This window comes from Leopardus geoffroyi, chromosome D4 (assembly GCF_018350155.1).
Source record: "Leopardus geoffroyi isolate Oge1 chromosome D4, O.geoffroyi_Oge1_pat1.0, whole genome shotgun sequence".
Lineage (NCBI taxonomy): Eukaryota > Metazoa > Chordata > Mammalia > Carnivora > Felidae > Leopardus > Leopardus geoffroyi.
This window is the reverse complement of record NC_059342.1, coordinates 56567545-56584782: the sequence shown is the minus strand read 5'-3', so window position 1 is coordinate 56584782 and position 17238 is coordinate 56567545. Positions and strand designations below refer to the sequence as shown.

The following is a 17238-nucleotide window of genomic DNA, read 5'->3' as shown; positions in this document are numbered from 1 at the left end:
GCCTCTCTTAAAAAGTTGGGCATGTAGAATAGGGAGACCTTTGGGGTCAATTGGAGGTCCTTATGCCCCCAAAGTGCAGTAACTGGAAGATTGGGTGGCATTGCAGTATTATTCTCAGAGGGTCGGAAGGTGAGCTGGGGTTCAATGTCCAGATTCCCTAATATTCCCAGAGCAAGAAGTAACTTAGGGAATAGAATTGGGGGCTCCATGCTCCTAAAGTGCAGAAGGTAACTTGGAAGACTGGCTGAAGTTTCCCCTTTATCCTCAAAGGGCAGGAATGTGACCTGGAGGTGGGTTGGGCACCTACCATTACCCTTAGAAATTTAGGAACCTTGACCTGGGCCTGGGTGGGGGTCGCCATCACCCCCAGAGAGTAGGAAGGTGGCCACTCTCTGGGGGGTGATGTGGGACTGGGTCCCACATCTCACAGCTTATTGATTTCCCCTGGCTACAGAGGTCAGTCAACCCTGAGACAGGCTGGGGTCCGCCGGAGTTGGCCTGAGGCAACTTCGCCCTGGACGGGGGAAGGGAGGCCCGGGCGGCCCTGGGTGTAAGGAGGGGCCGCTGCTCAGAGCAGAGGGTCCCTTCCCCCTCCCTCCCCCAGCATCAAGTGCCACATCTCCTCCTGACTCAGACAATTAGATTCAAAGGATGACCTCACTGCCTGCCGTCCCTCACTCGCTCCCTCTGCTAGCTCGCCTCGCTCGTGGCGCGCTCCTTCCTCCCCTCCTCCCGGCCCGCTCGCCGCCTCGCTCGCTCGCTCGCTCACTCACAGCTCGGGCCGGCCCCTAGCCCGCCCGCCCGTCCGGAGTCGCGGTGTTGCGGGGGGCTCCTGTCCCCCGGGCCGGCCGGGGCCTCCTGGGCCCCAGCCCCGGGCGCCCGATGCCCGCGGGCTGCGGGGTGGACCCAAGGAGCGCCGGAGGCACCGACGGGGCGCCTGCGCGGGGACCCAGGTCAGTGGCCGCGCGGCCGCAGGGCCGGAGAACTTGTCACCCCCACTGCCGCCGCTGAGACACCCCCGCCGGCGCCGCCCGCCAGCCCGCCTCGGAGCTTCCCGCTCCTTTCTCGGCCCCCGCCCCCCGCGGCTGCTCGGCGCGCTCCCCCTGCCAAGCTGTCTCTCTTCTCTTTCTCCCCCCCCCACCCCCTTCCCCAACAGCCCCTCTGCTTCTACAGCCGGTGGGAGGGACTGGGACTTCCTGAGGTCCCAGGGATGGGGCTGGGGCCCATTGGCTGAAACCGGCCCAGGCTTCTGAGAGAGGAGGGGGCTCTAGCTGTTTCCACTGGCCTGGGGGAGGGGACCACAACCTGGGTGGGAAGGGGGCTACAGAGAAAGAGGTCCAGGCAGGGTGTGGGGGTGACATCTACAGAGGGGATGAGCTCTTGATATCGTTCTTTTCTCACATCCTGTGGGCCTCTTGCCTGGCTTCATTTGTTCCCACCTCCTAGCAAACTATAGTCCCCGCTGCCTAGTTTCATTTGGTCCCCACAGCCTATGGTCTTTTGGGCTCTGTCACCTGGTTTTCCTAGACCCTTCTGCCTGATTTCTTTTGTTCCCACTGTCTACTTTTCTATTTTCCTTAAGTCCCTATCACCTGGGCTTTATGGGATTGCCCTACCTGGTTTCCTTACATCCTCCTGTCTGATGTTTGCTTCCCTACCTGGCTTCCATGGAGCCCTACCATGCTCCCTTTATGATAGGGTGTTAGGGCCCAAGCTACACCTGGAGTGGCAAGTGGTAAGGATGTCAACAGCAATGCCAGTTGTTCCCAGGTTGGGGCCTGGCCAGCACAGCTTGGATTCCATTCTGCCTGGACAGCGACACAGCGTCCTCTCTTGTGATGGGGGGCAGGGCTGCAGGGTCCAAGGACACTTTACAATTCTTGTCCTCAATGGTTAGTTAGAAGAGCACTTGCTTGGCCAGTGCTGTCCCCATCTCTCTTTGGGCCTAACAGTGATGACAGGGCTTTGGCAGGGGCTGGAGGTTGAGGTCTGAGCCGTATCTCCTTCTCCTTACCTTGCCTCTTGCAGCCAGGCCTGACACTCAGGTGCACTATAAATAGTTATGGGCACAGAGAGGTTTTGAAGAGGACTGGGATCATACAGCAGGTGGCTAGGTTGAGAACTGTTGCTGATCCTCATCCTGGAGAAGAGGGGGTGCTAAGGGGAGGCAGGAGGGGTCTGGGGAGTGAGCTTATTTCTGGGGTTTTCTGGCTCTTGCTACCAGTGCCACCATCTCTTCACCCAGGGGTGTCTGGCCTAGATCCTTACCTTACCCTGTCTGTCTGGCCTGGATCTCCTCTTATTCCGGGATCTGGGAAAGCAGGGTCAGGGGAGGAAGGAGCCACCTAGGAAGTTATCAGATATTTATTTGCTTTTGGGGGATGAACAAAGTTCCTCCTCCCTTTTCCTTCTTCCTTAGGGTACCCTGAGCTTTAGCACCCTACCCCCAAGTGCAGCCCGGGCAATCCAAGGACCCAGCATGGAGTAGCTATTCTGTGTGTATCTTTGTATTTCTCACTGCTGGATGTGGGAGCATGAGAGGCTGAAGGTGACTGGGGGACTCTGAGTTTCTGGAGGTGCGATGATATCTGTGTGGAAGATAGACTGTTCTGAATGTGTGATGGCATCCATATGTGAGACTGTGCCTGTTTTGAGTGAGCGTGTGTGAGTCTGTGTGTATGACTGTGACTGTAATACGTGTGTGCATGCACAGTGTGTGTGAAGCTGTGGCAGTGGGCGTCCACGTGGGAGGGCCAAGATGTGTAGTCACGATGGTGAACTATGGGTGCCAGTGTCTGGGAGAGGCTGCCTGCGTGTGTCTGTGAAGCTCTGGCTGTGTGTATATAAAGGTAGGGAGGACTTCAGGGAGCTCTGCCAGGTGGTAGTGAGAGTCCCCAGGGTGTGCTTCATCTCGGGGAGAAGTGAGCACTGGGTGCCATGTGACCCTGAATTGCTGGTGTGTTTGTGAGCATGTGTGCGCACGTACTCATGCCTGTGTTTACCCATCAGGAACAGATTGCTCTGGCTTCCCCACTGTGAGGAGGGAGTAAGGGGGAGGAAGGATGGCTTGCTTTTGCCCAGCAGACCAGAAGCTTCCTCAGAAGTAGTGTGTGCAGTGTGTGTGTGTGTTAGGGGGGCAGGGAGAACAGGACATTGTTACATGAAGACAGGCGAAGTTTCTGTTCCCCCTACTCCATTCTAGCTCTGTCAGAAAGACCATTTTCAGTTCTTTTTGTTAGAAACCAATGCTTCACATGCAATGTCTCCCCTGCCCCCCACCCCACCCGTGTGTATGTATGTGTGTGTGTATGTGTGTGTGTGTGTGTGTGTGCACAAGCTTGCAAGCATAGGCCTCTGTGTATATATTAGAGGGTGTGTCTGCACCATAGCAGTGATGGGGCCAGGGATGGGGTGTAGTGAGAGATGCTAAGGCAGATAGGTCTTTGTCCCAGCTCCCAAGTCTGGAAAACTATTCTGTCCGTCCTTCTGTTTCCATGGAAGGCCTTGCAGCCCCTTTCCTGCCCTGCCTCATCAGCTGGGATGCTCCCCTCCACTGTCATTGCTCTGCCCATCCCCCACCAATGAATGGGAGTTCTTCCAGCTATCTAACCTCCTGCTGCAGCTGTCTGTCTCATCAAGAAGAGCAACCCCCCACTCCCTGCAGACTTAACCTGACTGGTACATGGCCCTTTTCTAGGTAGCGGGGTCCTCCTGATTCTCCTAGAAGCCAGAAGAGATTCTGGACTAAGGCTAGGAGGATGGGGAATTTGGTGCTTGTGCCCCAGGTTCTTTGAAGTTGTCCAGAGACCATGTGCCCAAAGGGAAGATACACACTTACTTGCCCCTTCCTGTTCTCCATTTGATGGGAAGGGGATTGGACCAGATGACCTTTGAGGGAGAAAGCCAAGACCTTTTGCACATAGAGGGCTGCTTAAGCCCAAGCCTGCGTATATATGCATATACAAGCCCATGCCAGGTCACCAGGCAGCATGCAGGGCCCTGAGTAGGGCTCTACATGTGGGCATGGGCTGGTGGGATTCAGATTCCCACCTCTCCAGGATACCTCCCTGCTGCCCAGCCAGGCCCATCATGGGAAGGCCGCAGGTTCCCCCCACAACACGCCTGTACACACGTGCAGCAGGGCACGCACATGCTGATCTCAGGGTCCCCATGGTGCAAGAGGCTGGAGGTGGGGGGTTTGAACACTCAGAGCCCTGGCTGCTGCCAAAATCCATTGGAATCTTGTCCCCCCCGCCCCAGGCCCCCATCTCTGGCTGTGGAGGTCACAACAGCAGGTGCGGATACCCACCCCCCCCCCCCAACTCACTCACATTGGGCCGCTCCTTTTCCACAACCTCAGCCAGAGGCTGGAGCTAGGGGACTGCTCCCTCTGCCTCCCTCCTGGCCCCCCTCCCACTGGTGTTCAACTTCTGCCCCCTTCTACGGAGGAAGATGGGAGCCTATGTTTAGGTGGGGTCCTTTCCCCTGAGTACTGGGGCTTGACCCTAGAGTGAGTGGGGATGTGATAGCCCAGGAGGAGATAAGGCTTGAATCCTGAACCCAGGCATGGCTCCTATGCCCCTCGGGATGGGGGCACTAGTAGCTGAGAGGAGGGCCAAGTCTGGATTCAGAGAGAAAGCCAGAGACAAGAGACTCAGAGATAGAAGGTAGAGACGCCACAGAGAGTGGGAGCCTGCCCAGTGGCCAGCCAGCCCCAGTCCCAGAAGCTGGCCCCTGACCCAGGCCCGCCCCTTCCCCAGTAGGGGGTTTGCCGGGCCAGCTGCCAGGGGCCAGGCCTCCCTCCTCGGCCTTTAACCCCCCCACACACACCCTCTGGACTGCTCAGGCCTCTGCTCCCGCCCCCACCGCCCACGCTGTCCAGGCTGTCTAGGCCTGGTGGGATCTGGGGGCCTCTCGGCCTTAGCCCCTCCTCCCCTTCTTGGAGCTTCCAGCCAGCCCTGACTGTCTCTCCCAGGCTCCCCTTCGGCCAGTGCTGCTCCTCCTTGCCCACCACATCCTTGTCCCTGTTACTGCCACTGCTCTCTCATTTTCTCTCTCTACCTCCAAATAAAGGTGTCTCTTTTCCTTGCTCTACCCTAATTCTTCTGCAGGTCTGAGGCCTCTAGAGCTCTCTAAGCTTTTAAGTCAGACCATGCTGTGTCCTGTCCTGTGTTCTTGCCTCTTCTCAGGATGGGTCCTCTACAACTGCTGTCGGGAGAGAGGAGGGGGACGAGGCCCTAGGACAAAGTGTCTTTTCCCTCACACTGAAGGATTCTGGAGTCTGGGGTTGCCTAGGGGGACTAGAAGCTGTGGAGATGTCACCTTGGCTATGCCATGGGTCAGATGCCCCCCAGCAGATATGCATGTTCCTGAACTCACCCTGCTGTAAGTCCCTGCAAGGGTAGTCCAGGCCAGTGACTTTGGTTGGATTTTAATTTTGGGGAGTACCACATGGGCCCTCCCTACTCGTTCATTGTTCAGACCAGATTGAGCCTACCTGACCTCAGCATACCCACACCAACTAATGCCTTGAAGCTCAGAACATATTGTTGCACGTCAATACTCACGTTTAGAGCTGGGCCCCAGCCAGTGATGCTCAGAACCCCTCAGTTCAACCCTGGATGTAGCAGGGTTTCCTGAGGGTTGGGCTTGTGTAACCTTCTGCAGGGATAAATAGGAGCTCTCCAAATTCATACCTCCCCTCCCTCAGGTTCTGCCTTTAGCTGGGCAGGGGATGAAGGTGGGGGGCACGGGGCACCTGGAAGTTTGCTGGAGCTGACAAGAGGGGTCTTGGGCCCCTCGTAAGCCTGACTCAAACTGAGAAATTGAGGTTGCTCCCTAATCGGGAGTCTGTCATTGTGTCTGTCTGTGTCACTGCTAGTGACTGTCAGCCTCCATGGTGCCAATATTACTGTGAGCTGGTGTTATCCTGTATGACTGTCCATGTTACTGAGTCTGACTGTCAACATCCTTGTGTTACTGTGGACACACCATCATTGCTACTCTATGTGACTGTCAGTCTCATTGCATCTTTGATTCTGAGATTACTGTCACTGTGATTGTGTCAGTGTCAACAGGTATCATTGCCCCATTTGTTGGTGTCATGGTATGTGACTGTCATTCACTGCATTATTGTCACTATAGAGACTATCAACACCCCTATATGTTATTGTCAACTATGGAAATGTGCCCTGTTCACTGGGTGTTGTTATCATTGTGTAATGGTGTCTTTGTGTCACAGTGGGACAGTGACAGTAAATTGGGGCCCAGGATTTGTCTCTTGATGTGTCACCTATGTGTGTATAACGATGACACTATGAGATTCTATGTCAGGAGAGGTTCTGGGCTCCTTGTGCTAACAGGGTTTGGGTTGCTAGGTACTGGCCTCCTTTCTTGTTAGTGGAGTGCCCTCTGTTGCCTCCTCATGGTGGGGCTGGGGCTGGCTGGAAGCCAGGCTGGCCCCCTGGAGGGGTCTACCGAGAGCCTCAGCCAGTTTGCATAGCCCTTATCTGAAGCTTTATGGGATTTATCCTCCAGATCTATCCCAAAGCCATGGGGTGTGGACTTGGAAAATTCTTGGGAAAGAGGCTCTTTGCCCTGGAATGGGTGGCCTGAGGTGAGCTAGGGCAGGGCGGAGGTTATAGTCTGCATGCCTCTGGCCTCAACTTCCTTAACTGGGAATGGACCCAGTTGGGACTTTGAGGGAAGGGGGAAATGAAATTGGTTTGGGACTTTTTGGATCTGCAGGGGCAGAGATGGGGTGGGATAGGGTGGGGTTTTGGTCTACCCTAATTCCCTGAGAGCTACACTCTTATATCTCCAGGGAGAAAGAAACCCTATAGCCCCCAGGAACGCTGCAAGGACACTATCCTCCTTTTGCACTGGGGGAGATGGATGGGCTTAGGGAGATGCTCTAGGGTAGACACAGAGACCCTTTCTGGGTCTATCCCTTCCTCTGCCCTTGAATCCCTGCCCCAACCCCTGTGGTCTCTATCTCTCTTCCCGGGTCTCTTCTTCCCTTTCTCCCTATCTTGGTATCTTCTTGTCCCCTGGGTCTTGGCTAATGGCTTCCCTCTTTCCCTGTCTCTGTGCTCCCCCCTCCCTGGGTCTTTCTCTTTTCTGGGTGCCCCCAGCCATGCAGTGTCTGTCTTGGTACCCCATCCCCCACTCTCTGCAGCACTTGCTCTCAGCAGCGCCCGTCTCCCATGGCTGCAGCCCCGTTGGCCCAGGGCCCGGCCCTTACAGTAACTCATCGGGCTGATGGAGGCGACTTTGATGAAGAAGCCACCCCTCCCCCTGAGGGGGCCTGAGTGTGTGTGTGTGTGTGTGTGTGTGTGTGTGTGTGTGTGTGTGTTTGCATGTGCATGCATACATGCATGCTTGTATACATGCACACTCATGCCAGGCTGTCTCCTTTCCCCTGCACTCCCAACTGGGACCAGGAAGGAGCTGGGAGCAGAGGGCCACCCTGTCCCTCTTCTTTCATCCTGTGATCTAACCTTGGTCCCCTCTGCCTCCGCATGCCCTGATTCCTGCTCCCATGTGGTAGGCAGTGGGGCCTGGAACTAAGGTAGAGTATTTTCCTGGCTGTGTGGAGAAAGACATGGACAGATGGCAGAGGTGCTGGGGGGGACTATCTGAGGGCTACCTGCAGTGATTGAGGTGGAGAACTAGGTAGGCCTCCAACCTCTTGCCTCTCTCTCTCCCTCTCCTTTGCTCCTTAGGTCCTTCTGAATTCATACAGTTCCTGGGTTCATTTCCTGGCCCCACTGCTTGCTGACTGTGACTTTGGCCATTGTCTTAACCTTCTAGGCCTGAGGAATAGTTGAAGATAGGGGAGTGGCTGAGGATCAAGAGGAGTCAGACCAAGTGGTAGCTAAGGCCCTGGGAGTCACTGATGTGGGAGGGGTAGCCAAAGCCACCCAGGGCCTAGAGAGACAAGCTGTGCCAGGGAGGAGCAGTCAGACAGAGCACCTGTGGCTGTGGCTGGAGGACAACCAGGTGCAGATGTGGGGACTCACCTGGTGAGGGGTTAGTGTAGCAACAGGCAGGCAGGAACCCTCTCCCATAAAGGAGCCCCCGGAAGTCAGATTCTCTCCAGTTCTCCCACCCGCTGCTACAGGCTGACACTCACATTTGTCTCCTCCCTGCTGTAGCTCTGTTTGCAGTTTCTCTGGCAGTTCTCTGGCTGTATGTCTGGCTGTTTGTCTGGCAGTATTTCTGACAGTGTCTCTGGCTGTGTCTGGCAGTGTGTCTGTGTGTCTGAGTGTCCCTGGCAGTGTTTTTAGTGGTGTGGATACTTCCTGACTGAGCATCTGGCTATGTCTCTGGCTCTCTCACTAGCTGTATTTTTGGGTGTATGCCTGTTTGTGTCTATCAGTTTCTCTGGTATTTCTCTGCTTGTGTGTCAGGCAGTTTCTCTGGCATGGTTTCTGACAGTGTCTCTAGCTCTCTTGCTATGTCGCTGATGGTTTCTCTGCCTGTGTTTCTTGCTCTTTCTCTGGTGGTACATTTGCTTGCATGTGCCGAGCATTTTACAGTATTTCTGGTGGATCCTTTGGTTGTATGTCAGTTAGTCTCTGACCATGTCTCTGCCTGGTTATCTGGTTATAGCTACCCGTTTCTCTGGTTTTATCTGATTGTGCCTCACACAGTGTCTTTAGTATATCTCCAACTGTGTGTGCTGTTTCTCTGGGATTCTGTCTGGTTGTTTTGGGCAGTTTCTCTGCCCAGTGTCTTGGCTGTATTTCAGGCTATATTTCTGACAGTACCACTCACCCTGGTTGAGTGTCTGGCAGTATTCCTCTTCTAGATCTCTGCTTCTGTTTGGTTGACAGTCCCCCTGTCTCCTCACACTAGGGTAAAAGGGTCATATTTGAGGCTTTTTCTGTAGGGAATAGTTATTTCCCTGCCCTCAGGTATGATTGTGTGCTGGGGTAGACTGGGGTGCAGTTGGATCCATCCCATGAAGCAGGATAACAGATTAGGGGGCCACTGGAACCATCCTGACTTGTGGGGACATATCCTCACCGTGCTTTGTGTACCTATGTAGGTGTGTGTAAACACTGATGCACATCTGCTGGGCTGAGGGTCTCAGGCTCCTGGGGCACATGTCTGGGGTAAAGGATGGGCTGGGTCCCCCAACAAGGACTTATATGTGAAATACCCTTTCTCTCCTGGTCACTGTACACTAAAGCAAAAGCCACATCTGACCTTGGTACCCTGGTGCCGTGAACATCACAGAGCCCAGTGGCAAGGCTCATGGGGAAGTGGGGGGGGGGTGCAGATATGAGGGGCTTCTAACCATCCAGGTTTCAGGCTTTCTCCTCAGGAGCACAGCAGGGGGCCTTCCATTCAAGGCAACTTGGAGAAGTATAGACCTCGTGTTAAGTTCAAACATTACCCTTTCAGTTTGCAATGTTTATAGCTAATTAGCCAACCTCACCAGTAAAGTTATTTTTGTTTTTATAAAAATGGCCCTAGCATAACCAATGTTCCATAACTCATCCGTGGTTGACTACATCCTGCAACCAGCAGCCTTATCGAACAACAAACCACTGTAGGTTGCCTTGTACCATCTTAGCAAATGTTTGCCTACAGATGCCAATAATGTTGCTTTCTATTGCTTGGAAGAGAATCCTGAGCCCCATTAAGAGGGGCATTTGGGGTCAAGGTGTCCTAGCCCTAGGGCTGGGATTTCCCAGTCTAGCCTGAGAATAGGGAGGGGCTCCCAGGAGGTTCCTGCCTGGGCTGATGCCTCTCCTTCCCCCGCCATCCCCTATCCCCATTTCTCCCAGCAGATGGCTGCTCCTGTCCCGTGGGCCTGCTGTGCTGTGCTTGCTGCCGCCACTGCTGTTGTCTACGCCCAGAGACACAGTCCTCAGGGTGAGTGTTGGAGGAGAGGATTCTGAGGGGGTGGGATGGTGCTCCCTGATGACTCCCACCCAGAGCTGAACATGAACCCTTCTCACACAGCTGTGTGCATCCACCCAAGACCACACACTGGCACTTGCTGGCATTGCCACACATGAACACACAGAAGGACATAAGTCATATGACACTGATATGCTGGGTGACCCACTGATATCTCATGTGCACAGTCCTCCAGTCACTCCGTGTGGTTCCGTGCTGATGGTATCTCTGGCTTGATAATCTCTTCCTCTTCCTACTAGAGTGGCTGTGTGGGGTAATGGGCAGGTGAGATAGGAGTTGGGGGCTGCTATAGGTAGGGCGTGTATGTTAATCTGATGAAATGGGATCCCCTAGGGGTTTGTGGGGGGTGTAGTGGAAGGCACTGAGAGAGACAGTGGCCAAGACTGCTTTCCCCTATCCTAGAGAGAAGATGGAGACAGAGATGGTTGATAACAAGATGTGAGGATGGGCAGGGTGACAAGTGGGAGAGGGCAGGCATGCTAAGGAAGGGGACAGGTCAGTCAGCTAGAATGATTGGAGGAGGCAGGGATTGCTCAGGCTGGGCCATTGGCAGCCTCCTGCCCTTCCCCTACCATTTGTCCAGTGAAGGCTGAGTTCTTCACACAGCCCACAGAGCAAGATGCTGCACCCCTTCTGGGAAACAGGTGCCCTCTTAACTTGACCACCAGCGCTCAAACTGCATTTGAGGCACACCTCACATGGCCACATCAGTATAAGGTCTGACCCTGAAACTCCTTGAGCAAGCTCTAAGTTGTCAGGAGCTTTCCCCTTGGATGGGTTCTGCTCCCACCCCAACCTTGGCTGGATTAGGTAGAGGCAGAGAAGGTGGGGGCACCTCTGGGACCCAGGCACAGAGCAGATGCTGTCACCCTCAAGGGTATGGGTTCAAGGAGGGTGGTGGGTCAAGGCTCTGGTGGCTTCTTCCTTGTAAGACTGACACTGAGACCCAGAAAGAGCCTAGCTCACCTCAGGACTGCTCCCCAGTGGGCAGGGACTGAAAGGACCACCAGGTCAACTCATTAACCCCCCTCCTGCAGTCAGTCCATCTTGGGCTCTTGTGCTGACCTCACCTGCTTAGACCTGCCAGTGGCCACTCCCATTGGCTTGGCTCCTGCCCTGTGTTGCATGTAAAGACAGAGCCACATGTGACCAAAGACTTGAGTGTTAAGTCTGTATCTCTGAGAGTATAACTGTCTTTGTGCATTAGACTATGCTCTTGTGTGAGTGAGACCATGTCCTTGTTTGAATACATTTCTCTGTGTGGTTGTATCCTTGGGGGCTGTCCCTGCGTGTGACGTTGTCTATGTGTGACCATGCTCTTTGTGGAGCTTTGACCTTGCAATTGAGATTGTACCCTATGTGTGATATTATGATGGTTTCTTTCTGTCTCTTTGTATGTTTGTGTCCCTGTTAAATTGTCTCCCAGATGTGAGACTGTGCCCTTATGTGTAACTGTGCCTCTGGGTGACAGTGCCCTCCCTGTGCATGCATATGATCATCTTGTATCAGGTGTTAACCATCCCTGAAGTGGGATGGTGTCCCTGTGTGGCTGTGACCTTGTGGATGGTTGTTCTGTGTGTGCTTGTTCTCCTTGTGGTGACTGTCATTATCCTATGTGTGTGGCGATGTGAAGTTGCTTAGGACGCCCGGGGGGACTGTTTCCGGCATGTGGTCCCCATGTGAGCCTGTGTGCGCAGGTGTGAGGGAGCCGTCAGCTCTGTCCTTCTGTGTTCTCCATGTCCATGACCTCATCCTGTCTCTGTCTCTCATCCTGGCTTCTAACAACCTTTTCACAGCTGATTCCTTTGGAGCATTTGTCACTGCGTCAAGGCCAAGAACCCCATCCTCCCCCTGCTGCTTGATTTAATTTCTGAAATGGACAGCACATCAGTAGGGGCACCCACAGGGCGGGAGGAGAGCTATCCAGAAACAAAGGATTAAATCATTGGCATCTTTGGAGCTGTTGCATGGCTGTGTGTATTGCCATTGTTGTTATTGTAGCAATTGTGACAGTGTGTATCGTGTGTGATTGTCATGTCATATTGCCCCCTCTACCTCCATATTGTGGCCTGTAGTTGTCTTCTGTCATTGTGTTGTCATTTTTTCATTCCTGCCCTGCCCTTACATTATTGGTTTGTCACTGTTGTCAGGTTGTGTTTCTGTTTCCTTTGTGAGGCAGACAGGGTGTTTGGGAGTGTTACCCATTGCCATTATGTTTGTTATGCTGTTAGGTGGCTGTTTCCTCATCTTATGGCTGTACCTGCCCTGCAGTACTAAAGAACCACATTGGGTCCAAGTTAGTTCTGAGCTGCTGTTGGTCAGTGTTGACGTGTGGCCGCTGGGACCATGGTGGCCACGCCCCCTCCCCTACGGTCAGTTTTCAGCCTCCTCCTCAGGCAGCTGGATGCAGAATGTCTGTTAGTGAGGGAGGGGGCAGGGCTCAGAGAGAGAGGGGCTTGGCATGTTTCCTGGAAGCTCCCAAGTTTTGAGAAGGGAGGCTGGAGGGGGGCTCAATGGCTAGGGCTGGTGGATTGGGGGGGCGCTCTATGGCTTGAGCCTTGGACACTGGGCCCCTGGTCAGGGGGAGGCCCCCATTCAGTCTCTGGTCCAGCCTCACAGCTGTGGCCTCTAAGGCCCCCAGCCACCGCCCTTCCGCCGTTCATCCTTTGTTTGGCTGGTCCCGGGCCCCCACAGATGAGTGGTCAAGGCTGGCTGGGTTTCCTACTTCCCTCTCCTCCGACAGGGGACAGGGACCGAGAGGCTCAGAGAGGGGCAAGACAGAGACAGGCAGCGGGGGAGAAACCTGAAGACACAGAGAGACCCTGGCACAGGAAGGGTGACAGAGGCAGCAAACAGGGACAAATGTTCCAGCACAGAGAAAAGCAGTACCAGGCAGGGGGCTGCAATGGGGGGGGGGTGGTGGCTGGTGGCATAGGGGGATCCCTACCCCCTGTAGTCCTGGTGGTGTTAACAAGTCTAATTAAGAGGCCACTGGCCCAAGTTAATTGGCTCGTTAACAGGAATTGCCTCTGAAAATCCCCCAGCTCAGCGGGGTGGCTCTCTGGAGGGGAGATGTAAGGGAGTGTTAACGAGGGATCCCGCAGCCCCCCCTACCACTGCCCCCCTCTCACGTTGCTCTTCCCCTTCCACCCTTTCTCCACAGATCTGGCTGAGACCTGGGAAGCATCTGTCCTTCCAGGCTTGGGGGGCAGGATGAGGAACGAGGAGATTAGATTCACATCACCCAGCTCTACATGTTTGCTTCTCTGCTGTTGTCTATAGATCAGTGTCCCCGATTTTCTGTGTCCTATTCACCTCCCCCACCTAGTGCTGCCTCTTGACAGGTGCTCCCTCCCACCCTTCCACTCCAGTCTCCTGGGCTCAGTCCATCACGCCTGGGTTGCCGAGGCCAGAACTGGGGTTTGCTTTTGGCTCTGACAGGCCCCTCCTGGGGGCAGGAGAGAAATGGTCAGAGAGCTTTCTTGGTCCCAGCACTCTCCCCAACCCCCACCTCAGCAGTTCCTGCCTCACAAAGTTGATAGCTGCCAGGAGTTCCCTAGGGCTTCCATCCTGGATCTCCCTTATCCTGCTGCTGCCCAAGCCCTGGATAGCTGAAGCAGGGTAGGTTAGGGGCTAGCTTGCCAGGGGGGCCAGAGTTGGGGAGAGGGAGAGTGGCAAGACCGGAGACAAAGATGGGGACAAGAAACAGAGGGAGGAGTCCAGAAGTAAGGCCCCTCAGCTCCAGCTTGCCTGGGTAGCAGATGTCAGTGATTGGGGCTGGGCCTATAGGTGGCAAGAGGTTAGGGTCACGGGGGGTCAAGAAAACTTTCTAAAGGACCTAGTGACTGAAAGTGACCTGGTTTTCAGTGAGATTTAACCCCTCCCAGGACGCTATACAAACTTTCTCTCACACATATACACGCAGAAGATCACCCATCCATGCATAAAAACACCAGACGTGCACTCACACATACAAATATGGAGACATTCACATACCTATACACTTCCACAGCCATAGAGAACATTTATGCACTCATCTCCTGATAGGCCATTAGACATAGAGCCTCTTGGCCTAGACTCCTCACAGTGTCTCATCCGCGCACATTTCACCTGGTGGTCCCGGGCAGCTCTGTGACCTGTGACTTTTGCCCTGTGCTCTCCCCACCCCCAACAGAGGCACCCCACGTGCAGTACGAGCGCCTAGGTTCAGATGTGACTCTGCCGTGTGGGACAGCAAACTGGGATGCAGCGGTGACGTGGAGGGTAAATGGGACAGACCTAGCCCCTGACCTGCTCAACGGCTCTCAGCTTGTGCTCCATGGCTTGGAACTGGGCCATAGCGGCCTCTATGCCTGCTTCCACCGTGACTCTTGGCACCTGCGCCACCAAGTCCTACTACATGTCGGCTGTAAGTGTTGCTCCCAAGCCCTCACCTGACCTACCACTCCACTCAAGAGGACTGTCCGTGAGGCCCAGACCCTTAGCTCAGATCAAGTCCTCTTCCTTCTGGGGAGGCGGGCTGCAGCACTGACCCTTGCCTTCTGATCCTATCCTAGCCTTCTCTTCTGACCTCTGAGCCCGGTGTTTCCCACTGAGTCCAGACCCCTGGGCATTTTGCCCAGGTATCTCACCCCCACCCCACCCCTGGAGGTCTTTGAGATCTGAAAATCATACTGCCTATGACAAGATGAGCAGGGGAGGGCTGGCAGGGCATGGCCTATCTGGGGCCTGGTAGGGAGGAATCTTAGGGTCACCACTCCAAGGTGGAGTGAGCCAACTCCATGGTGTGCTCTCACAGAGGCTGGTTCTGTGGGTATAGGAATAGGCACTCTGGGAGGCTCCAAGGAAAAAAAGAAGGCTTTCTGGAGTGGAAGGCACTGGAGACTTGGGAGATTTGGAAGATACATTGAAAAAGTCACTTCTGGCAGAGAGCTAGGTATGACTATAGGACTTCAAGGCTGGGGGGCTGGTGTAAATGAGGAAAGGGAGCTAAAGGAGGGGATGGGGCAAATCATGATCCTACAAGCTAGGGAGTAACATGATCAGGGTTACCTTCTTAAAAGATCCTTCTCACTGTGGTGAAGAGAGACAGGTTGGATGGGGCAGTGCCAGGGCAGGAAGGAGGCTGTTGCTGGGTGCGGGAGAGATGATGAGGATCAGGGACTGGGGCATGGAGTTGGGGAAGTTGAGAGGGGCTGGTTGGACCTCCAGGAGTTGGTGGGAGATTGGAGGTAGAGAGGACAGGAGAATAGAGGGCAGGAAGAGTCAAGACAGTTAGTGCTACCAATCACTGTGACAGAGGCAAGGTGAAAGGGTCAGTGGAAGAAAAGATAGTGTATTCTATTTGGACAGTAGTATGCAGGTAGTCTTAGTTTGGGTTTCCTGAGAATCCGATTCCAAGACGAGAACTTGTATGCAAGCAGTTTATTTGTCAGGTGGCAGAAACACAGTGAGGAAATGAGAAAGTGATAGAAAAAGGAAGTTAAGGTGACCAATAAAGACAGTTATCCAGTCACTATTATTCACTTACCCTCTGGGCAGCTGCAGCTTAACCTTGGAGAACTCAGAGAGCCCAGGCAGACATGTACCTTGGGAGTATTCCTGCCTGGGGGGTGAGGGAGCTCAGAAGCTTATATACCAACTCCTGTCCATCCTTGGTTGAAAGAGTCTCCTGGGGGTGAGGGCAGGGATGCTTTAATTCCCCTGCACTTTGGCCTAATGCCTCAGCAGGCAACGCAGATTTTGGTGACCAATGAAAGCTCTTAGGCAAATAAATGCAGAAGAGGGCAGTAGGTATGGGCCAGAGATCTGTTGCAGCACCACCAACATCTGCTATAGATGTGTTGGGTTGGGGTACTCAGGGGACATCTGGGAGTTGATGGCTATAGCCAGTGGATCTGAGAGTCTAGGACTCAGAAGGGACCTGGGCTGGAGATGGGATAAGAAAGGGATGGGGTGACATGACCAAGGGAGAGACTCTGGGATGAGGAGAGAAGAGAACCCAGAACTGGGCCCTCAAGACCATCACTTTATAAAGGGTTGATGGAGAGAGATGAGTCACAAAAAGAGATAAGGAGCCAACAGGAAGGTAGAAGGAGGAGTGAGTGAATGTGATTCAGAAGACAGGTTGGAGAAGTTGAAATGATGAGCTTATCAGTGTTGCTGAGGGTCAGCTGAGTAGGCACCTGGATCTCAGCCAGAGGCACCCACCAACAGAATATTCTTTCCTCACAGGCTCCCTTCTTTTCTCCTTGAGCCAAAGATTCATGTTTTGCTGGCCTCATCCAATTTTTGTGATGCACCCCACTTTCTGAGGATGGTTTCTTTATTCCCTGGGAGCTGCTGAGGGGAGGAGATGCTTGAGGGACCTGGGAGCAGGCCTTTTGCCCATTGTCAGGAGATTGGTATGGACAGCCATGGGAAATGTTAGACTGAAAGTTTCCCCATGGTTATCCACAAAACACTGACACACCAGTGGGATTAGAGGAAGGGTGAGAATATGTTTTGGTAGGGATATTCATTTTCACACAGAAAAGCCTTCTGTGTGTTTAAACTAGAGAGATGGCAATCATAACCAGCCATCTTAGTTGCAAGCCAAGGGTGGAATGACCCCTGTCGGCCAGCTTGAGAAATACAGGACCAGCCTACCTAAATTCTCTCTGGCCCACCATGAGGGAGGGCCATTGGAAGTGTAACTCTCAGCCCAGCCCCACATCCTTACACACGGAAAAGGTCATACACTGAGTGCCATGGAAGAAGAATGAGACCAATTTGACACCCTGGTATTCTCAATTTGAGTCCCAGAAGCCCTTAGGATGGAGACAGCTGGCCATGATGGTTAGGCCTTGGTGATCATGGGCCCTCATTCCTAATGACTTGATCTTCTTTGAGAGGTCATTGGAGGGAAATAGGGTCTGGAAGTAACGTCTGTAGTCTGTACCCACAGGACATGCCCACAGCTGCCCTGTTGTCACCAGAGCCCAGACCTTTTATATATAGTGCTGACCACTCCCCAGGCCCTGCTTGTCAGAGGAGAGCTGGTCATGAGTTGGCTATAGTAACAGGTACTTATCTCTCATTGCCTTATTTCCTTCTAAAGAGTTGGTGGTCAGAGGAACAGGGCACATTAATCATGATTGTCTCAGTCACTTTATATTAGTAACAAGAGACTGGGTTTGGCAACCCTCAATATCAAATTATTCTTCTAGCCAGAACTCAGAGAACAGGACAAAGTTAACCCTGATTTGTAAGTCATTCAAGCCAAAAAATATTTCATATTTATCCTAAACATATATGATTTTCATG

General features: G+C 53.6%; 1 protein-coding gene across 7 annotated transcripts in view; it reads left to right on the top strand.

Moving 5' to 3' along the window:
* Positions 1-17238, top strand: part of CNTFR (ciliary neurotrophic factor receptor) — a 38630-nt gene that overhangs the window by 10635 nt on the left and 10757 nt on the right. For 4 of the 7 annotated variants that reach the window (XM_045467812.1, XM_045467813.1, XM_045467816.1 and 1 more), the window contains 2 exons: positions 9801-9885; positions 14108-14341. In XM_045467812.1, coding sequence (XP_045323768.1) covers positions 9801-9885; positions 14108-14341 — 319 coding nt within the window. Of the gene's footprint in view, positions 1-9797; positions 9886-14107; positions 14342-17238 lie in introns of all 7 variants that reach the window. The other 3 variants (XM_045467818.1, XM_045467819.1, XM_045467817.1) reach the window with 2 other exon arrangements.